The sequence below is a fragment of the Rhododendron vialii genome, chromosome 12a (genome assembly GCF_030253575.1).
Source record: "Rhododendron vialii isolate Sample 1 chromosome 12a, ASM3025357v1".
NCBI classification, from domain to species: Eukaryota; Viridiplantae; Streptophyta; class Magnoliopsida; order Ericales; family Ericaceae; genus Rhododendron; species Rhododendron vialii.
Window position 1 is genome coordinate 7,999,640 of NC_080568.1, and position 24,024 is coordinate 8,023,663.

A 24,024-nucleotide genomic window follows, 5' to 3' on the forward strand; every position below is an offset into this window, starting at 1 on the left:
AAAACCTACATAATACAAACCAGAAAGGAAAGGAACCAAGGCCAAAAAGCTATTTTTTTCCCTTAAAACTGTTTTGATAGGTGTGAACGAAACTATGGCAGGCATCACATAGCCAAATGATCGCAACAGAGCCAGAAAAGCAAAGTAGCGGCACTTGTAGGCAGCCTGTCTTTCTAATTTAACAGATACCCTCTTGCACAACTTAGTTTTTCTTTTCTAAGGTAAATCTTGCACACAACTTTGTCAAATCCTACAGATACATAGATTTGCAGGTTTGCGTCGATTAGCATAGTTGAAAGGTCTACACAAAGATTAAGACTTGCCTCGAAGAAACAGTTAGCGCACACAGGTGGAGTCAAGAGTTCATTTTATGATTCTGTATAGTATTTCCTGAACTGTTGACCAAATTCAAGGGTGCCGAAATCAATGTACAAAACATACAGGATATATCAAAAGTCCACACATAAAACTATTAATTGCCTGGTACATCTCTTGTGCCTGTTTTGGCTTTATATTCAAGGTTTTGTGTATCGAAATCACTAGTATGAATTTATCCAACACATATATCTCTTGTTCCTGTTTTTGCTTTATATTCAAGGTTTTGTGTATCGAAATCACTAGTATGAATTTATCCAACACATATTTGAGGTTTACCATGCAAAGGTAGGTCCAAAGTAGGGATGAGATTCTCTCATCTAGTTTTTACAGACAATTTTTGTCCGTATCAGTGCTTTAATACTTACAGGCACACTTAAATCTAATGTATGAGTCCCGAACTAGTCCATAAAAACTTGGATTGATCACAGGAACATCAAACAAGTAGTCTCCAAGATATATTCAATTGTTGTTCCTCATATTAATTTTAAAAGAGTGTGACCGATGGTTGGAAATTCATTTAGAAATTGTATCTATTGTGGATATTGTTGTCCCTCCCTCCTGATCCATGAGGCATAATTCACATCATCAACTAAATGCAGAAGTCTCAGTACGTAGCTAAGCACTTGCTAACAAAGATCAAGAAGATCACAGAAAGAAAACTACCAATAAAGAACTCTGACCAGTAAATCAAGTCAAACTTGGGCTCAAACACTTGGATTTTATGTCAACAGAAAAAAAGATTACCCTTCTACCTAAAAATGGGTTCATAATAAGAACTTGCAAAACCCACATAAGATAAAATGCAAAAGAGAAACTAACAAAAGGATTCAAAAAAATACCAATTGCTTGTGTTCATAACCAGCCATTTATAATTTCTCAACCTGTGGCATTCCCAAAAAGGCCCCAGTCGTTCACCTTGAAGCTGGAGACTGCAAGTTTGAAAACCTCCGCCATCGGCATACGTCCGGACTCTGCAGCAGGGGCAGCCAGACCAGCACCAACCGAGCTAGCACTTTCACTCAAAGGGCTGCACTCACATTACCAAAAAAAGGTCAAAAGGGTTGAAACACATCATATTGTAACATGCCACTTCTCCTATGTTTAGGTCGGATTAGATATGTTCGATACAGCAGATTGAGGATGAGGAATTATTCATAAATCCTCGGTGTAGTACTAAAACAACCACCTATTCTTTACTCTTTAATCTTTATAAACAGTGTTCCTATCGAAAGTCGTAAAGTATGTTTGCACCATGTTTTCCAGATTTTCTGAGCCACTATGCTTGGGTGGATCAGGTAGAGGAATCGAACCTACTAATTTCATGTTTAAGCAAAATTTCGCAACAAAAGTTAAACAAACATGCTCAGCAATAGCAACAATGATACAGGTATCTATAAGTAATTTTGAAACTGAAAGCCAGTGAGGTTGAGTCTAGTACGGACAAAGGAAAAGGAGTGGCCCTGAATTCTAGACCTTGGAACTAACCCCTGATTTTCTTGTGTTCATAAAATACCCAGGGGTCTCTACATGACCCTAAAATATTGTGGGACACCATCTCTCTGCAAGTCCTAAAGTGCTTACTCCTTCATTTGCTTGAAGATTGAAAAAAGTGTCAAAAACAAATATAGCTCAATATGACCACTGTAACTCTCAGAACATATAACACAGAGCAAACTATAAGCCAATTTGCACAATATTTTCTTGCTTGAAAGCATGTACATAATAAAGATAAAACTATTGAACCCCAGCCAAAAAGAGAAGAAAAAAAATCCAGGGAGTAGAAGGGGAGATATTGTTGTGCATTTTGCTTCCATTACAGATTACAGACCGTCTTACATCTACATTATGAGAAATATGTCAAATTACTTGTTCTTGATACTTACTTTATTAAGATGGGCTCATACGCAGTGATTAGTACATCTGTACCAACTTCCTTAAGGCGCAAATTTGCCAAGTACACCTGCAGGAACCAATATGTCAAATTTCACTTGGCCTTTCGAAAGAAATCACGGCTAGTAGAGAGAGTAAAAGAACAACTTACCCTGATTACGTTTTGTGCTTCCCTTCCTTGGCGTCCCTTGGAGATGCCCTAGTACATGAACAATAATAGCAGTTAGTAATTATAATTTACCTCAAATTAAAAATAGTATGTGCTTTGACTCATGTCCATTCTGCTTTAGATTAACAGGATTACAAGATACTGCCAGACTCAAACTAGGCATTACTAAGGATGATGAATCCAAGGTAACATATCTGCTCATGAAAATTTACACATCCACTTTTCTTCTTCAAGTTCTATCTACAAGCACGTGGATCAAATTTTTTATCTAAATATCGATGTGACCCAATTCCAGTTTTGAAATGCCTTTGATACCTTAGCTCTCAATCCTAGCAACAGAAAGACCATCTGGCATCCTGCGTCCCCCATATATTTTTGCAAAAATTTCTTGCAGGCTCTCCTTATCCAGTTACCACACAAGATACACCATCACATGGTAAAAATTTCCAAATCAACTGATCCATACGTAGTTAGAAAGTCCATTTTTTAGCAACTTGAAGCTGTTATCACATCGAAAACTCACCTAGTCTGCCAAATCCTGCAGCCTGACTATTTTGAAGTTGGTAACAATAACATGCAAAGAATCTTTCCCGCTTTGTTTTGAAAATTCTAAGATAATATTTTTTTGAAGCACTTCCCTCCTGCCCTAGTTATTGACCACTAACTATTGTCCACGTAACCTTAGATTATACAGTTGTGGTGACAGAGCAGGGAGCCTATAGAAAAGATTAAAAATGAGAAACTCAATGAGTATCTGTCATCACACATGCACCTCCCAGTCTACAAATAATACAGCCCTAAGGAAATGTAATGCCCATCCTTCCAAAGTTATTGAAACTTCAGAAGCTCTAACACAAACCCAACAATCAAATGCAATAGATCACCACCGGATTACAAAAGAATAACAAACAAGTCAAAAGAAATCCCACTGCTAGCAACTTCGCTACAAGTAACGGATTTGCTACTTACCATCTGGGCCACAGCAGTTGTAACAACGGCAGGCATGTTCCTGAAACACAACCCATGAGCCTCAACCACTCCTGACTGCTCAATTACCTGAAAAAACAAGATAAAAGAGGTGTTAGGCACAAGGCAGCCAGCCACCAACAATAGTGAAAGTCACACTCAGTGGCAAAATTCACATTTTCACGGTATGGGTAACACCGTGCCATTTCTGACATAGTTTAACCTGGTACATTAAGTTGAGTAATCATCAGGGCTCACGGAGGCCAGATTCTCAGGAAAGCACCAGAGCATAACATTAAATCTTATCAGTGTTCCCTCTTCCTACTTTCTAGGATACATAGCTGAGTTCAAATTCTGATTTTTACAAACCAATAAGAAGGTTTATCTCAAGCGAGAAACGAAACAAGTATGGACAATGAATACACACGTTGATATCACAAAGGATTTATGTGCTTCAGCTTAAAGCCAACCTCCATGGCCAAACATGAGCATCCTATGAGCTGGCCATATCCCAAAACTCTCACTATGAACCCTAGAGCTCCACAATACCCTTTATGAGAAAGAATCTACAATACAGAGAAAAGTACCAAATAAAGATAACTAGTCGTTTGAGTTATGTGGACTGCAAACAGGTCATATAAAATTTGGGGTCAATTTGAGACACTCACAACGAGTCATCAAATGATAACAGCGTCCAAAGGGCATCACTTGTCATGATCCTGATTGGGAATTCCATCATGCGACCAACTTTTGCCAAGCACAATAACATCGGTCCATGATGCGGTCCAGAAAAGGTGGCCAAGGGTATTTCAGTAATTTAACCATTATCCGGTTTTTAAGGGTTAGGATTGGCCATAGATCTACTTGGGATATTGCCTAGACATGGGCTGGATTCTTAGGAGTGTCTTTTGGGTTTTAGTCAAGTCAAAATGTCTATTTAATTTTCTAGTCAAAGTCTTTAGAGTTAATTAGTTGATCTAAGAGTCATAAGTTTTTCCATGTCATTAATGTAGTCAAAGAGTCTATGTTCAATGTGTCTTTGGAAGTCTAAAGTTAGTTGAAGGTTATTTATGTTAGGAAGTTCTAGAGTCAAGTTGAAATGGTTATAAATAAGATTGTAAGCCTTATGGCAAATCATGATTGAATGAATGAAAAATTGAGTAGCTTTCAAGCTATTAGATTGTGTGATGCAATCTTTTCTTTGGTGTGATGCTAAAGAGCCCCTAGGTGTGATGCCTTGGGTTTTCTAGGTGTGATGCCTAGACCTATCCTTCTACCCTCATCTCGTTCTTCTTACAAATTACTATTCACGTCCACTGTTCACAGCCCCCAAAAAAACAGCCCCTTTCCCTTGTGTTCGATCATACTTAGCCCTATTCCAACTCTGTCCTGCATCAATTTGGTATCAAAGCGAGCGTAGCATCATGTCTACACGATCCGGAAGGCCGTTTAGAGGAAGATTAACTGATTTCCAGCGTGATGAGATTCTGTTAAAACTTGTGGAGCAATTGGATAATAATAATCTGCGCATCAGCACTTTGGAAGGCCAAAGAACTCAACCTAATGATGAACAAGGAGGCGAACAAGGCGAAAACTCCGGGAATAACAATCCTAATGAAAATGGTGAGAACCAAGGTGAGCGCACAGAAGAACAGCGTGCAGATTCCCTTCGAAGTCAGCAATTTAGGGCTGGCCAAGGTCAAGGAATGCAACAAAATTCCATGTCTGAATGGACCCATGATTTGTTACAGAGGAACCAACATGAAACCTATGATACAGCCGGAGATATCACTAAGAAGATTAAAATGGAGGTTCCAGATTTTGAAGGTAAGGTCAATCCTACTTTGTTTCATGATTGGCTTGCTTCTATTGAGGAGTACTTTGACTGGTATGATATGGCTGACGATCGGCGACTGAGATTTGCTAAGATGAAGCTTGTGGGATTAGCAAAAATCTGGTGGATGGGTGTTGAAGGTGATATTCGAAGGTTGGGGCAACCACCGATTGGTACTTGGCAAGAGATGAAGGCTAAGTTGAGGGAAAAGTACATGCCATCAAATTACCATGAGAAGTTGTGTGAACAACTCATCGAGTTAAAGCAAAACAACATGTCAGTGGCTGAATATATGCAGAAATTTGATGAGCTGAAGATGAGGAGTCAAGTGACAGAAGATTCAAGTCAAACTCTTGCCCGATTCAAGGCTGGTTTGAGGCCAGACATAAGGAGGGAGCTGCTTCGCCAACCCTTGTACAGTCTCGAACATGCCTTCCAGGTTGCTTTGGATATGGAGGAGTATTTGAAATACCCAATTCCTAAAAAGTTTGGGTCTCAAGTTGGGGAAACTGCAGCTAAAGGGTACAATGATGCAAGTCGTTTCCAGCCTAGTGTTTCTAAGCAAACTTCAGCCAATACGGCTGATCCAAAAGGCAAGAATCACGCAGCCAACAAAGGGGGAGGAAAGGACAACAGATGCTTTAAATGTGGTGAAACTGGTCATATGGCCTATCAATGCCCGAAGAGGAACTTACACATGGGAATGGAACAAGAAGCTGAATTTGACCAACAACATAATGATGACAATGATGATTCTTTTGACGTTGGGATTCTAAATACAGATGACTTAGAAGAAGAGGAGGTGGACAATTCGTTGATCTCTGTTGTTAGACGTATCCTTACAGCACCTAAAGTTGAAAAGGAGGACTGGAGGCGTACTTCTATCTTTCAGATGCTGGTCCGCTGTGGAAACCAAGCCCGAAAGCTTATTATTGACGGTGGGAGTTGTATGAATGTTGTATCTGCTGCCACAGTGGAGCGTCTTATACTTCCTGTTCAACCACATCCTCATCCGTACAAGGTAGCTTGGATCGACAACACTTCCATTCCGGTAACTCAGCGCTGCCTAGTTTCTTTCGCTTATGGTTCTTATAGTGATTCTATCTGGTGTGACGTAATTCCCATGAATATCACACATATCCTTCTTGGGAGACCATGGCTTTATGATAGAGATGTGCAACATTGTGGGAAAGAGAACACGTATGCTTTCTCATTCAAAAACAAGGAGATTGTTCTGAAGCCAATGAATACAACTGAAATGGAAAAATACAAGGAAAAGAAGCCAAAGGATGTTGCTGAAAATAAGCCTATCACCAAGAAGTGTTTTCAAATAGAGAGTATGGAACTGGGAGTTATATATGCCGTGGGGGTAAAAGAAGTATCAGAATCAGCTGCTGCATCAGCCACTGTATTACCATCAGAAGTGGCTGAGTTGCTGTCCCATTTTTCTAATGTTGCACCTAAAGAGCTCCCAAATGAATTACCTCCCATGCACAATGTCCAGCATGCAATAGATCTCATTCCAAGTTCGCAATTGACTAATCTTCCGATAATTCATTTCCATCCCGACTCCAATGTCACGCCAATGGGATCATCTATTGAGTTTTCGCATATGAATTGCAAACAAGCAACACCAAATATTTCTCCTCGAGAGGATGAAGTGGAGAAAGTGATGGAGCTGGTTGCTGGAGAAATGAAGGAAATAATTGCTGGCCCAGAAACTGATACGCCTTTACAGATGTGTAAGTTGCTGCCAGAATCCTCTAGTACAGTGCCAAAAGAGTTTCCCGTTGAGCTTCAATTGGTTAATCAGGTGAATTCAAGCAACCAAGGGAAGTCGAAAGGTGCACCAGCCGTTGATGTAGTTAAAAAAGAGTTCAATGTCAAATTACACGAAAGTAATGTCACCACAAGAGAGGTGGGGCCAACCATTGACTTTGTCATTCCTGACAAGTTCAAGGATCCACGTGGAGTCAAAAGCGTCATTGTCTTCCTTTTTGTTTGAAACGAAAAAGGGTTGGCCTCAACTTCAAGCTTTTCATACCAAGATGCGGTTGCAAATATGGAGGAGTTCATCGAGTCTTATACTCCAATACTTTAAAACTCGAGGACGAGTTTTCTCCAACCAGGGGAGAATGATGCGGTCCAGAAAAGGTGGCCAAGGGTATTTCAGTAATTTAACCATTATCCGGTTTTTAAGGGTTAGGATTGGCCATAGATCTACTTGGGATATTGCCTAGACATGGGCTGGATTCTTAGGAGTGTCTTTTGGGTTTTAGTCAAGTCAAAATGTCTATTTAATTTTCTAGTCAAAGTCTTTAGAGTTAATTAGTTGATCTAAGAGTCATAAGTTTTTCCATGTCATTAATGTAGTCAAAGAGTCTATGTTCAATGTGTCTTTGGAAGTCTAAAGTTAGTTGAAGGTTATTTATGTTAGGAAGTTCTAGAGTCAAGTTGAAATGGTTATAAATAAGATTGTAAGCCTTATGGCAAATCATGATTGAATGAATGAAAAATTGAGTAGCTTTCAAGCTATTAGATTGTGTGATGCAATCTTTTCTTTGGTGTGATGCTAAAGAGCCCCTAGGTGTGATGCCTTGGGTTTTCTAGGTGTGATGCCTAGACCTATCCTTCTCTAACCCTCATCTCGTTCTTCTTACAAATTACTATTCACGTCCACTGTTCACAGCCCCCAAAAAAACAGCCCCTTTCCCTTGTGTTCGATCATACTTAGCCCTATTCCAACTCTGTCCTGCATCAGTCCATGATTCAGCACCTAAACCTTAAGCATGGCGAGTTTCTGTAAATTCTCTAGACCAAAATAAATTAGGTAAGGATAACTGTTATTCTGCTTAAATATACAAACCATTCCAGTCCCCCAACTTCACATTTCTCCCTCTTGCAGTATATGTCTCCTAATCTCTACTCTCTTTCCCCTTATAATTCCTATAATAGCAACTCTAACCCCAAACCAACAGCCAGAATCCAGTAGTACTTTTTTTTTTGCTCAGTGAATCCAGTAGTATTAGGTAGATGTCAAACTACCCATTTCAACCTATCCAACACAACCAAGTTGATGAGTTACAACAACATAGAATTTCCTTATTAGGTCAAAATGTGCCCATGCCCATATAATGTGCTAACAACAATGATGTATTACTCGACTTCATAAATCAATCAACTCGACAAGCGCATACACACTGAACACCACCATTTTTCACATTCGGAGTCTGAATTATGCCATTGTGGCATCCCTTAAAAAAGGGCTAGATCTTACTTATGGAAATACGAGATGCAATGGAAAATCTATCTAGGTACATCCCACTTTTGAAGAAACTAAAATGAAACAAAAAAGAATGTGGATGTTGATTAGTTACCATGGCTCCCTCGGCATCTTGTTCTGAGGCAAGGTCTTGAAGAAACCAGGTGGCACTTCCATTATCAGCAACATCATGCTTCACATCTACGAGTTCAACTATCAAACTCTCATCACGAGCTGGGTCCACAAAAACCTCCTTCAAATCACCAACAAAATACATAACGAAATCAGTCAAACAATTGAAAACCCATGAGACCCAAAAAAGTAATCAAAACTTAGATAGCCAAAATGATATGCGAAAAAACATTTCCCCACGGCAACAGCATAAAAAGGAGAAGCAACAATATATATTGGGACAAAAATAAAACCCAAACCTGATGATCAGGGACTTGTCGAATGTTGCTCACATCCTGCACGTCCAATTCAATAGAAATTCATCAGTCCAATTGGCAATGCACTTGCAATTAGTTTAAACACTATCAAGTACCAAACCTTATAAATACAAATCCAGATATATCACGATAGATTGACGAAATTGAGAAAATAATTCCATTTACTCTATTATAAGGGCTTGAACCATGTTCCGTCTCGTGATCAATCCATGCATGCAAAAATTGACGAAATTGAGAAAATAACTCCATTTACTCTATTGCAAGGGCTTGAACCATGTTCCGTCTCGTGATCAATCCATGTATGCAAAATACACACTCAGAACAAGTAGTACATGTTCAAGCATCATTAACCAACCCCTTATTAGCTCAATTCACTTCAATATGGACAATATTGCATCAAATATCCGCACATATCCTTATATACATATTTATGCTTGATCAAGGTTTCGAATACCGTTTCATACCTGCTGGTATGGTACGTACCAATCTTTCCTCAAACCCGTACCTGATCCTCTAGTTTTGTTCCGGCTCATACGCCGCTCAACACCGACAGGTACCGGCAATACCCAGAAAATACCGACTGGTAGCGGTCATACTATATTTTGACCTTTTTTTGCTTTCATAATGAAATCTTTCGTACCAAAAAAAATCTGTATTTTTCCATCTTTTATCTTGTGTTCTTCAAATCAATATATTACTACTAGTACCTTATTTATATTGATTGAATGTTTTAAGCAATCATATAAGCAATAAGGAAAACGGCATTAAACCTGAAACGGCCGAGATTACACTGGTACCGGTACGTACCAGTACCGATAAGAAAAACGGCACTGGTACCCCGGTAGGTTAGTTAACGATAAATATATACAAACTAACCTGAAACCTAACAGGGAATGTGCTGGCAATGGCGCCACCAAACAAAGGACGTTCGGCATAGATATCTTCCGGCATTCTGATCAGGAATACCGCACTTTCCTCAACTGGCACCATCAAAAAGGCCTCAGAATCAGATAAATTCCGAAATATTCAGATACAAAAATCGGAAAAAAAAAAAAAACATCAATAAATTACTTAACGACAAACGTCACAATCCAAAAAAACGCTACCGGTGGGAAAAATTGAAGATTCGGGAATATGCAGGGAATCGAAAAGGCTTACTTACTGGAGTTGGTAAGAGGAATAGCGTGGACTACTGGAGCGGAGGGGTGTGTGGTTTGAGGAGGAAGGTGAAATATATATAGGAATAGGGAGACAGCGTGATTAACACGCCCAGTTCAGGACACGCGCATTGAAGGAGAAATTTTTCAGTGCCGGTTGGGTATCACGTGGCTCGGCACATCCGGATCGTCCGATGCAATTTTGGACGGTTCAAATTTAAAGAGAGAAAGAAGAGGGGTGAGAGGAGAGATAATGTTTTAATTTGAACCATCCAAAAATGCATCAGACAGCTCGAGAGTACCGAATGGATACGACATGAGATACATACCCGCTCGCTGGAAAAATTTCTCACATTGAAGCATACGTTTGTTTTGGAAAAATTCCAAAATTTATTTGGTGATAGCGGGTCATGCTCCAATACCGGAAGAATCTTGTCCATCGTGTATTTTTGCAGGGGTTTAAGTTGAATTTTGCGGTGAATTATAAGGGTGAGCATGGTTCGGATTAGTTCAGTTTCATACTAAACCAAGAATCAAACCAATACTTACGGATTATGAATTTGGAGAACTAAACCAACCCACAAAAGCCATAAAATCAAACCAATCCAAACCATTTAAATACGGTTCGATTTCGGTTTTAAACCACGGCTTGCTTTGAACTAAACTATTGTCTTCAAAAAATATTTAAAGTACTTAACATTATGAAGATAAATTAAAAAAATACATATATTTAAATTATTAAAACACACTAATATCAACCAACTAATTAAGAGTAGGATACCAAAAATTGCCTCAAGTCTTAAACTAAGAAAATAAAATGCTGGCAAGTCACTAAAATGAACCAACTAAGAATACCAACTATTAAACATCTTAAGATAGTTTAACCAAATAAAAGACCAAAAATAATTTCTAAAACTATTGAATTGAAATGAGGTAGCAAAAGGGCAATAGTAGCAGCATGGTAGAAACCAACTTGTGATATCACTCTACATCAAGGTTCATATCATTATCTTGGCAGTGAAGGAAAATTAAATATTGCAGTGGATTTAATAAGATCAATAAATTAAGAAAATGGTTGACTAAAAGCTCTCATATTTATTGAGTGAATCATAATTAATTTATGTATATATGTATGTATGTATTATACGGTCCGGATCGGTTTAGAACCATAACTGTAAACGTAAATCCACAAACCAAACCATATAACGCGGTTTCTAATTTCTTTAATCCATGACCAAACCATACTACTAAAAACCCAAACCAAACCTTCCGGTTTGCATTGGTTTGGACTGATTTCGCGGTTTGACGGATTTTTTGCTCACCCCTAGTGAATTATTGACTAAACGGTTTATTTGGTAGTATTTTATTTCAAAACATCCCACCATTCAAATACAACACATTTACTCTAAATGGCATTTTTTGTTTTTTTTAGTGAAAATAAATGGTATTTTGGCATTATTTTAGAAAAAAAAAATAGAGTGTGAAGTCACCCTTAGACATCATGTGTTATTGTTGTGTGCTTGAGGCATTGGATAATCACTTCTAAGCCATACTGCGTGAAGAAGTGGAAACACGTGTATGAAAACATCTTAAATAACTAAAATTATGTGGGAAAGGAAATTGAGAGTCAAAATATAGAGCAATGATTTAGAATGGAAACTATGATCCTCCTCATCTTCAATTCCAAACCTCTACACTATGTCACCTTGGTTTAGAGCAAGGATGGGATCAGGGGATCTAGTAGCGGCGATCGCCACGATAAAAATTTTAAAAAATGCAATTATTATATGTAAAAAAAAAATTTATACCCAACTTATATAGTTTCGCCACCACTAAATTTTTTTAGTATACATTTCGCCACTGCTAGGATAAAATCCTAGTTCCGTCCTTGGTTTAGAGGGTGAACTGAGCATCTGGGCCGGCCCAGGCAAAAGTTTCAATTTTTTGGGCACTCCAATTATATGTCATATATAAGTTTTTCCGTAACATAACAAAGAAGATATTTTGGCCAAGTGGTGTCTGTAAACAGAATTAAAAGCCAAAGGTTCTTGGTTCGAAACCCGAGACCTCTATTTTGGGCACTATTTGTTTTAAACCCCAGTCCTCTATTTTCTATTTTGGGCACTACTAAATAATATGACGACACTTATTTGTCAAAATATATGATGGATCTTATATTTTTAACTATTTAAGCATAGTGACTCAAGATCAAAGTTCAAACGTAAATGTTTTGGTAAGAATTTTTTGAGAACGTTGAGCTGCACGAATGGCAACGAATGCTGAAGTCAAAGAGGCCGAGACGCCTATGATTTTGTTTTAATTTTTCTTTTAACTTTGAATATAAAATTCACAAATAAAACGCAAAACATTGTGATTGTAACTGCAAAAATTGTCAAGTATTAACTCTTTTAGAGCACATTTTTTTTATTAGGCCTTTGGCACTAAAAATCTTTGGACCGGCCCTGCTGAGCATAAATCTTGTTCAGAAATGGAAGTCTTGATTATGTCATACTTATGATCCAGGGCTCTAGCCCAAGTGGTTGTGGGGGGCACTTAAGTGTCAAGAGATGAGGTCACATGTTTGAGTTGATGGAGCAACATCGGCCTATATACCATAGTAATTTAACTTACTAACATACTAAATTCTACCGTGTGACAAAAAAAAAATTATGGCATACTTATGATTGAGTGGACAATAATACCATATTTCTAAGTAAGGAATATCTTTGAAAATATCACATATGCATGTTAATTACAATAATAATATGTCTTTCTATACACATTTTTCGATTAATCCACGATTCTGTGGTGAAAATCCATGGACCTAATCTTATTACACGATTCTTAAATTTTTTAACATATGTTTCGACCATTAATCCACAGATACGCACAAAACGTATGATTTAGTTTGGTTCGAACTGATTTAGCTATTCAGTGAGACATTGTTGCAACCCTAATAATAGATGGAGAAGTTTGGGTTATCAATAACCTCAATAGGACCATCTATTTTCTTTTAGGAACTAGACTATCTTCAACCCATGGCCTTTTGTAGCCAAAGTGGTATTGCCTCAAGCTCTCCATTCAAAGATTGCAGGGTTGAGTTCCATATGAAAAAGGGTGATTTCCATTTCCTTTCTCTTAGATCTAGGCATCAATAGGTCTTAAAAAAACATATTGTTTTAAAAAAAATACACTTTTACGAATATTTATCAACATAATTTTTGCACTTTAATCACTTCCACGGAGAGCCGAGATTATGAATTTTCAAATGAACAACAGTCCTGTACTTTCATGCACACCTAATTCATCCCCAAAACTTATACCCTTCCAAGCACCTAAATTGAAAAAAAGATTATTCTAACATTTGCCAAAAGAGTATAGAATAATAAATAAAATATGAATTGATATTTAAATTTGTTTAAAATTATTGGCATTTGGCGAAGGTTAACAAAATCAAAAAAAAAAAGTGTTTTAAGAGCAAACTATATAACCAACACAAAAACAAACACCACCCCCCCCCCCCCCCTCTCTCTCTCTCTCTCAATCAAAACACAGCAGCAAAATTCAAAACCAAATCCAAAAAATCCAAAATTATACCTTGTCCCTCATCCCAAATCATCTATAAATCCCAATCCCCTCCTCCTCCCTCCCAACTCTTCCCCTCATTTCCAACCTTCTCACATATTCTTCCTTCCTCCACCTGTAACCTCCATAAAAGAAAACCCTAATTACTCGGTCTTCTCTCTCCTCGGCCCAAACCTCTCTGATCCTCTCTCTCCTTCCATTTCCGCCTCTTGATCCACAGATTCCCGCTTTGTATCCCTCGCCAGTGATTATACGTATAGGTTTTGTATCTATCTTTACGATTTCCGATCTTTTTTTTTTTTTTTTTTTTGACGAATTATAAGCAACTGATTGATTAGTTGTTGTTGCGAGGCGGTTTTCGTGTTCGATTGGAGTTTGTATAGTTGAGATTGCTGTAACTTTAGAGAGAGAGGGAGAGAGAGAGTGGAGATGAGTAATAATAATCAGAAGAAGAGGAATTTTCAGATAGAAGCGTTCAAGCACAAGGTGGTGGTGGATCCGAAGTACGCCGACAAGACGTGGAAGATACTGGAGCATGCGATTCACGAGATTTATAATCACAATGCTAGCGGCCTCAGCTTTGAAGAGCTTTATAGGTTAGTTGGTTTGTTTTCCCCACGATATAGTTGATTGATTGATAGAGTTGTATTTCAGCTTGTTCGTTATTCTCTTTCAAATTATATGCATCAGTTTTACGTGGATAGCTGGTTACTTCATTTGCTTCCGAAAGAAGCTTTAGTTGCGTGCACAAAGTCGATGTGTTGAGTTATTTTTATATCCAGGGCGTCCATCCTAGCTTACGCGCACCTCGACTTATCCAGGGATGCAATTCACCATCCACTAGTGGGCAGTCTAATTAGAGCCGGGACAAAGGCATGTATGGACTGGCCCCATAAGAGTTGATAACAGTTGAGAGGTTTCGAGTTTGAGACTGGGGAGCAAACACCTAAGTCACAAGTCTTGACCAGCATGCCAACCCTTGGGGTTGATGTACCGAGTTATTTCTCAGGGCGTACACCCTAGCTTACGTGCACCTCGACTTATCGAGAGACCCAATTCACCGTTCACTAGCAGGGAGTAATTAAAGCTTGTCCCATATGGACTGGCCTATAAGAGTTGATAGCAGTTGAGCGGTTTGGAGCCCGAGACTAGGGGGAGCAAACACCTAATCACAAGCCTTGACCAGCATGCCTGCGGAGTTAACAATGTTTTTATGGTTATCATTGACTAGAAGACTGCATAAGCCAGGGGGTGCTCAGAGAAGTTGTCGTTGCCATATATTTGTAGTCTGGAGACTCCAGACTATTGTTTAGTGCCATGGATTCATGATGTTTGACGGAAGATGCATGGGGAATTTAGTTGATTGAGATCTGATAAGGCATGAATGAATGACTTTGGCCACTTTAATTCGTGGGGAAGTATGCTGGACCAACATGACAGCTTACGTCCTCAAAATTTGTCGACATTCCACAATGTATACTTTGTAGGCATTTTGTCATTTAGTTCATTAGTTGTTACTACTTATTGCCTTTTGGATCGGAGCTTAAAGTCATTTTTACTTTGGGTGACCGTATCACTCTTAACTTCCTTTTATTCCATGAGTTTCATTTAATCAGATTTGCGTATCAGGTCCTAGTATATGTCACTGCCACAGCGCCTTGAATATTCTTATTGTTATAATTGTTGGAATCTGCTAAAGATGGAAGTAGTGGATTTGTTCAGCTTTGAGTAACATTTTGTTGCTAGAAATGCAAATAGATGTTGGTATTGCTTCTGAGTTATGGCCAAATTAAGAAACCGTTAATGGCAATTATGTGCTGAATGAGAAAGTATAGGGTTGTCTTTTACTGCTGTCTCTAAGCTTCAAAATACATCTGAGTCTTTGGATTTTTAGTTATCAATGCAGCAACAAAGGTCAAAACCGTCGGTCTTTTACTGCTGCCTCTAAGCTTCAAAACGGTTTTGACCTTTTGTTTTCGCCAAGCAAAAAAAAAAAAGTTCAAAAACCGTTTCGCCATCCTATTCAATAGCTCATTAGGTTTCCTTTTTCAATGAAATCCTTTGGACCCACATGTTCTTGTGTTCCTATTGATTTTTGGTTAGTGTTAGGTTTAGTTATTGTGGAGCTCTTAATGAAACTTGGTCAAGTCAATTCCCTGTCTTTCAAGTCTCAAAGCTCTCGAGTTTTTTTTTTTCCAAGAACAAATTCATCTTATCAACATTGATGAATTGGCATTGATGTTTTCTTATGTTGCCTTTTATGACCTAATTGCTCTTTACTCATGAGCTTTACTGGAGATCCAAACCTCCCCTATCTTTTTGCCTGTGTTAATAACGAACACGTCCCTTCCCCGTCGAATGGCGGAATTTACTATGGAAAACTTGTATTTGATCTAGCCAGATGTTTAGAACATTATAGACCCTCCTTTCTATGTTGCAACGGGATCAAATTCGTTCTTCTGTCCCATCAAATTTTACTCATCAGGGTTCATTTTAAACAAGATTAGATTCACAAGTTTCCTTTCAATCACTGTTTATACTTTATAGATTGGTAAGGCATGAAGCTCATAAAGACTTTTGGTTGGGTCAATCTCCTCCGTCGATATTTAGTGCAGGCTCTTGATTATTTTTCTCCAAGAACAATTCATCTATTTAATAAAGAATTGGTATTGATGCTCGATTACACTGCCTTTTATTACCTAACAGTGCAATATGCATTCATGAGCTTCACTGTAAACCCAAACCTCCCACATATTTCCTGAATGTGGTCTTTGGCCCTCCCTTGTCGATCCATCCTTATAGGCTCTCAAGTCTTGATTATTTTGTGCCAAAAACAAATTCATCAAATTACTGGTCAATAGTGCTTTATTTGTGAGCTTTACTATAGACTGAGACCTCCCCAATCTTTTCCTGAATGGGCCCTTTGTTCCTCCACCCCCATCAGGCATCAGATGTCGAATTTATAAAGACGAGGTTTATTTGATCCAAACAGATTTTGCAAAACGTTTCAACCTCTCCCTCCTAAGTTGTCAGGGGAAATAAAGAGGATATTCGGTTCTTTATCTTTTCCAATAAGGATTGTTCCGACATCTATATCCTCTCCGACTCCAATATATACTCATAGATAGAAATGTTTGAAATCCTTCTAACCCATGACGGAGGAATGTTCGGAATCTTTGGATAGAGATAGAATATATATTTACACATATATATATATGTGTGTGTGTGTGTGTGTGTGTGTGTGTGTGTAAATATATATATATATATATGAGAGAGAGAGAGAGAGAGAGAGAGAGAGAGCATAGTTGTTAGATCGTACGATTCACGTTTTGCATCGTATGATTCGGTGATTAATTGATACGAATAGGCTGCCTAAATCGGAAATAGGTGCGAATCATTGGTGAATCCGTGATCCGAATCAGTAAATTGTTTCATTTTTTACTCTCTTTTTTTTCTTTTTTGTAGTTGGAAAAGGGTTCAAACTATTTTCTTAAGGTCTTTAGTGTTGTTATATGCCATCTTTTGTCTATGTTTCTCCTTACCTAGTATTATAGGTAATAAGAAAGGGAGATTTATTACGAGAGTGGATAGAAAATGACGAAGATAAATGGAATACAACCACCCTATAGACCTTCTAAGGGTTTGTTTTGTACTTGTAACTCTTTTTCACAAAAAGGACCATGAGTAGGAGCAGCTTATTTATTACTTAACAAATTATCATTTAGAAGAAGCTTTTTATTGATTTAGGTCTAAAACTTTCATTTTACAGTATATATTTTAGTTACCCTAATCAATAAACATATGTTTCCATGCTTTATAGAAACCATGACTGAATCTGAGCGATTCTCGATTCGGAAAAGGACCACTTTGATTCCCTATTTGATTCACAATTTGACAACATACACACCCACACGCGTGCGCGCGCGCGCGCGCACACACACATATGTATATCTCCTATTTATCGGTACAGTTGATATGCGGTCGTTCCTTCCACTAACAATCCCAGGCGACTTCTTGTCCAGTATATCCTCTCCAATGAGGAGTGAAGCCAATAGACTTGTCTCCTAAAATAAGGATTACCTTTCAAGCTTTTTGTGGGGGCATGGTTGGAATTAGAGTGTTTATTCTTAGTCCAACTTTTGAATAAATCCAACATTAGCATAGCCACTTGGAAGGAGGATGCAAGATGAAAGCACAAACAGCTGTCCTCTCCCTTACCCATCTTGTAATTCCCGAAAACAACTATCAGGGTGCGGGTGAGAATAATCATTCTGCTTCATTTACTGGTTACCAGAGAAGGCCTTGAAAACCAATCCTTACCAAAGGCAATCCAAAGCTCTACAGAGGGCATAAATCCCTGAATATTATCAGAGGTGCAATAATGAATGGGAAGGTCTGTCTGGTATATATAGCGTTACTGAATTGAAAGGTTTTATGTAGGAGAGAGTGGAGAGTTAGTGCAGAAAACGTGAAGAATCACTATGGAAAGAGGAATTGAATTCTTACTGCTGAAGGCTTCCAATCTTCGGACATTTCATTGATTGGAGAACAAAACAAACTTTGAATTTCCTCCTAACAGTTGTGCGAAAAGTCCCCTATCCTTGTATATATGTTGACTAATTTGTGCAACTAAATAGAAGTGGAAACAGCATGTTTCTGTGCCTTCAAATGCGACATGTTGGAATTGTGTTTCCTTGAGGAATTATGTAGGCATTTATGGTTTATGTGTTAGCACTTTCATGGCGACACCCTATGGACTTTGATGTAGTGTTCAAAAACTTCACTTGTGAAGATAATGATAAAATTTTTAGAGTAGACCTACCAAAAGCTAAATATAAAGAGGAAAAGAAAGGAAACAAAATCTCTTTACCAAAGGATAATTAGAAAGATAAAAGAAAATTTCCTCCAATGCCTCTATTTTATTCCAGTCGTTGGGATAGATGATGTTTAGGCTCCAACAATTGAATTTTTTTTTTTTGGACATGGATATGTTGTATTATTTGATGTATTTGTCCTTGGCCATACAAGTTACCTCTACAGGCATTCGTAGTGTGGTGATGTCGTTTCTTTGTTCAGTTGCTGGGTAGTGGGGTTATTGATGGTTGTGCCTTCTGGTAGCCTTTATTTTGTTTTGTTTTTCATTTTTGATTCTTTTTTACTTGACAATTGAATCCCTCGGAGGTCCATGTGCACCAAGCCTTTCACCCACAACTCAACCCAACCACACACACACACTCCGTAACCCACCCACCCTCTACAGACCCACTCCCTCCCTCCGTCCAACCCACCCGAAAGAAAAGAACTGAATCATGCGTGTGGTGCAACCTCTAGATGGTGCTGCCATGCTCTGGCTATGCGCTGAGCATGCATGTTATGTTTGCCTTTTCCTTTGAATTGTGGATTTAGGTTCCACATTTTAATATTTTTGTCTGCATATGTATGCATGTCATGTGACTGGTGTGTTCGAGGTATGATAATTCAGTCAGCACCTCTTGAAAATACATGGATACAATCACATGGGCGTATAGAGATACAAGTAGGATTGTTTGGATATCTATCTCTCAAGCTTATCCAAGTATACTAATTTCTAGAAATAATTTGATTATCTCCTATACTTATCTCTATCAATGGCCGAGATCAGTGATATCTTCATCTCTGCAGTCATCTGAAGGCACTCTATTTGAGGTAGAAACCACGTCTATAGGTGCATTTTCATATCAAGGGCAACTATTCAGTTTGGATCTTAAACTCAAACTTACTCAACTTCTATGGTTGACAATTGACCATGATCGTCTGGTCCAACACCACAAGCTATAGTTGATTGATAAGTCGTTGCTTGCATTTTGGATATATATGTGAGTTCCTTTGAACCGGAAACCTAAATTTGCATCGTTGGTGATTGCTTTTGTGCAAATTATGACTAGAAGGTGATTATGGAGATGCAAACAATCCAGAGCCCAGACAAATTGACACTTCCCCTGAACATGAGACTTCTTCCCTTTTGGAAATTAGTGACGAAGCTTCTCACTTGTCATGGTGGTGTGATGACATTGCTTGGACTACCCAACAGGGTATCTCTTAGTCAACATTGCTCAATTTATTAGGAAATTGGTCATGACTTTTGCTCAAGTACCGAGTACAAAATAACAAATTACCTGCAGAAATCCCAGCAACGAGAGAGATTTTGTGTACAACAAAACCATTTCTCTCCTATAATTTTTCTAATCATTCCACTTGGGCAGTATGTTCAGAATAGCAAGACTTCTTGATTATAGTAACTTTTTTTTGATAAATATTATTGATGATGGTGACATAGCGCTAATCAAAGTTTTCAGAGGCGAAAGCGCAAGGCGAGGCGCTTGACCCTCCATGGGGTGAGGCATACGCCTCGAGGCATTGAGGCGTAAGCCGTTTGATTTTCTATTTTTTAAATAATTAAATTAATAAAATAACTTAAAAATACAAAAAAATACGCAGTTCATAAAAGGTAAATTAATACGAAAAGATAGCATAAAGTAGATTATCAATTAATTACTTATTATTACCTTATCAGTTATAACTAATTGAGTAATTGAGAAACTCTATAACATCACTTTATTAGTTATTAAATCTTATTAACTTGTCACTTTATTAGTTATTAGTTATTAACAGAGCACATCAATTTGTCACAAAGCACGACTGTAAATGATGATCGACGAAATTACCAAAATTAAATTAGAAAAAATTTCTCTCCTGAGACTTACGCCTCACCAATAGAGGCGTAAAAGACGAATGGGACATACGCCTAGGTGTGCCTAAGGAAATTAGGCGACTGCCTTTGTGGTTCACTGCCCAAATTTTCACGCCCTGAGGCTATTTGACCTTGCCTCACCGCCCCAACGCACGCCCCACAAACGCTTTTAAAAACCTTGGCGCTAATCAAGGTCATATTGCGCAAGGTCTTCATAGAGTCATGCCCTTCTGATGTGGCCGAAGAAGTGGTTGCTACCATTCTCTCCTGTCTCCTTGCCTGATTAGAATAGATGAAAATAGTTTCAGAGCCTCCAGTACGTGTTTACTGGACTGCAGTCTGGGGGTAGGGTCATATTGTTGCAGCCCTTCTGTCAAAAAGGCCTATATGACACAACGGAGCTCCCATATGTTTGTGTTTCCTCTCCAAAAAATAAGTATGGTTAGTGTTGTTGGACCAATTAAGCAGGAAGAAAAGATTATGTGGCATTGAAAATCGTTCATACCTTGGATGGAATAAACGATAGTAGGAAATGGAGGAGAATTGTTTACAGCTAAATTCTAAAACATTCTCACAATCAAATGTTTTAAAGTTACAGCAAAACAAAGGAATTTCGGTTTTGAAAAACCGCTTCTGAGTTTTTACTAGTTTTTTATGTTATTGATCAGTCTCACCATAGCAAATATGATATGTTCAGCTTTTACCCATTTTGTCATGTTAATTATCTATCAAATCATGCTTCTTATGTTGCTCCGTTGAGTTTCAATCACGCTCTAAGGATTTTAGGTTTAGTCAAGTCAGTTTTGTAAATTGTGCAGAGATTTGCTTGATATCATTTCTCTGCACTTGAAGTGATTGCATACTTGAATGACCTCTCTCTCTCTCTCTCACACACACACACACACACTCACAATAAATATATATTTATGTATTCATAATTTTGTCTATTGTGTCTCTAAATTTAAACATGTGGATTCTCAGAAATGCTTACAACATGGTGTTGCACAAGTTTGGTGAGAAGCTGTATTCGGGACTTGTGTCAACAATGACTTTCCACCTAAAAGAGATATCAAAATCTATAGAAGCTTCCCAGGGCGGTTTGTTTCTGGAGGAGCTGAACAAGAGATGGACAGATCACAATAAGGCACTACAGATGATCCGTGACATTCTAATGTACATGGACAGGACTTTTATTCCCAGTACCAATAAAACTCCTGTTCATGAACTTGGGCTGAACCTCTGGAGGGACAATATTATACACTACAGCAAAATTCAGACAAGGCTTCTGAACACCCTTCTTGAACTTGTACTGAGGGAACGGACAGGTGAAGTTATCGACCGGGGTCTAATGAGGAGTGTTATTAAAATGCTTATGGATTTAGGACCCTCAGTTTACCAAGAAGATTTTGAGAAGCCTTTTCTTGAAGTTTCAGCTGATTTCTACAGGGTTGAGTCTCAGAAGTTCATTGAGTGCTGTGACTGTGGTGATTATCTAAAGAAAGCTGAGAGGCGACTGAATGAAGAAATAGAGAGAGTCTCACACTACTTGGATTCCAAGAGTGAAGCCAAGATTACTAATGTTGTGGAGCAAGAGATGATTGCTAACCACATGCTGAGATTAGTCCACATGGAGAATTCAGGCTTAGTAAACATGCTTCTTGACGACAAGTACGCGGACTTGGGAAGAATGTACAACCTGTTTCATAGGGTACCAAATGGTCTCTTAACCATTCGAGATGTCATGACTACCCACCTAAGGGAAACTGGTAAACAGCTTGTTACGGATCCTGAAAAGTTGAAGGATCCTGTGGAGTTTGTCCAGTGTCTTTTGGACCAAAAAGACAAGTATGATAAGATCATAACAATGGCATTCAACAACGACAAGACTTTCCAAAACGCTTTAAATTCCTCTTTCGAATTCTTCATCAATTTGAATGGTCGGTCTCCAGAATTCATTTCATTGTTTGTGGATGATAAACTGCGGAAAGGACTAAAAGGGGTGAGCGAAGAGGATGTAGAGATTGTTCTTGACAAGGTTATGATGCTGTTCCGTTACTTACAGGAGAAAGATGTGTATGAGAAATATTACAAACAGCATTTGGCAAAGCGACTCCTATCTGGTAAAACAGTTTCCGATGATGCAGAAAGAAGTTTGATTGTCAAGCTTAAGACAGAATGTGGGTACCAGTTCACTTCAAAATTAGAAGGCATGTTCACGGACATGAAAACCTCACAGGACACGATGCATGGATTCTACGCAGCCCACGGGTCTGAATTAGGAGATGGTCCCACTCTCGTAGTCCATGTTTTGACCACTGGGTCCTGGCCCTCTCAGACTACTGTAACTTGCAATCTGCCCTCCGAAATGACTGCATTATGCGAGAAGTTCCGGTCGTATTACCTTGGGACCCACACAGGGCGGAGATTGTCTTGGCAAACTAACATGGGAACTGCCGATCTGAAAGCGACCTTTGGAAAGGGCCAAAAGCATGAACTGAATGTTTCCACTTATCAAATGTGCGTCCTAATGCTTTTTAACAATTCCGATCGGCTTAGCTATAAGGAGATTGAGCAAGCCACTGAGATTCCTTCTTCTGACCTAAAAAGGTGCCTTCAATCCCTAGCTTGTGTTAAGGGAAAGAATGTTCTTCGAAAAGAGCCGATGAGCAAAGATATAGCGGAAGACGATGCATTTTTGGTTAACGACAAGTTTAGCAGCAAATTTTACAAGGTCAAGATTGGGACTGTGGTTGCGCAGAAGGAGTCTGAGCCGGAAAAGCAGGAGACAAGGCAGAGGGTGGAGGAGGACAGAAAGCCTCAGATTGAGGCTGCAATAGTGAGGATCATGAAGTCGAGGAGAGTTCTGGATCACAACAATATTATTGCAGAGGTGACGAAGCAGCTGCAGTCCCGTTTCTTGGCAAACCCGAGCGAGATTAAGAAACGAATTGAATCTCTGATTGAGCGGGATTTCTTGGAGAGGGATAATTCAGATAGGCGAATGTATCGATATCTTGCCTGAAGGAACAGATTCGGGCAGATTTTACATGGTTCTTGGTGCAGGTCAGCTTTTACATTTGGAATTGTACCTTAGTTGGCATTCGAGAGAAATTGTTTGTTTTTTCCAAACATTGTTCAAGTTCTCATGATTTCGATGAATTTCTGTTTGTTGTTACTTCCTCCTTTTGCGTACCTTGTTGATGCGTTTGGGTTAACTACCAGACCAGATTGAACTTCAAGTTCAGATTTAAAATCTTATAGCAGCTTTCTATAATTTCCATGTTTTTCCAGTAGCTTAACCTAGATTCCTACCCTCAGCTCCCCATGTTTGATGATATGCCTGAAACACCCCAACTTTCTACAGGGGTTTGTGCGCTGTTTTGGCTTAGGACCTTGTCACTCAGCACCTTACAATATCTTTTTTTTACTTTTCCTGAAACTGAAAACCATGTTAGTGGCTTTCCACCTGCGTCTTACTGCGGAATGATCTTCCCCGAATTTATTTGAGGGAAATTTGATATTTATAGCAATCCTATGGTAAACCTCATTAGATCTTGTATCTAAAGCTGGCATATGTTGTGGTGTTGCTCCAATGGCAATGGGC

General features: G+C 38.6%; 2 protein-coding genes across 4 annotated transcripts; one reads left to right on the forward strand and one right to left on the reverse strand.

Annotated features, from left to right (window-relative positions):
* Positions 1–1,023: 1,023 nt before the first annotated feature.
* On the reverse strand, positions 1,024–10,204 carry LOC131310430 (uncharacterized). Of its 3 annotated transcripts, none has more exons than XM_058337431.1 (8): positions 10,111–10,204; positions 9,825–9,928; positions 8,931–8,966; positions 8,615–8,752; positions 3,407–3,493; positions 2,420–2,467; positions 2,262–2,338; positions 1,024–1,405 (listed from the first exon to the last, which is right to left on the reverse strand). In XM_058337431.1, exons 2-8 carry the CDS (start codon positions 9,897–9,899, stop codon positions 1,255–1,257), a joined length of 612 nt encoding a protein of 203 aa, XP_058193414.1. In that variant the 5' UTR covers positions 9,900–9,928; positions 10,111–10,204; the 3' UTR covers positions 1,024–1,254. The 3 variants fall into 3 exon arrangements, with proteins under 3 accessions (XP_058193414.1, XP_058193415.1, XP_058193416.1); XM_058337432.1 differs by having other exon boundaries at positions 10,107–10,152; XM_058337433.1 differs by lacking the exon at positions 10,111–10,204 and adding an exon at positions 10,055–10,078.
* Positions 10,205–13,625: 3,421 nt separating this feature from the next.
* LOC131310433 (cullin-3A) lies at positions 13,626–23,698 on the forward strand. The gene is made up of 2 exons (XM_058337437.1): positions 13,626–14,286; positions 21,402–23,698. The coding sequence occupies exons 1-2, from the start codon at positions 14,120–14,122 to the stop codon at positions 23,440–23,442; spliced, it is 2,208 nt and encodes a 735-aa protein (XP_058193420.1). The 5' UTR covers positions 13,626–14,119; the 3' UTR covers positions 23,443–23,698.
* The last annotated feature ends 326 nt before the right edge of the window (positions 23,699–24,024 follow it).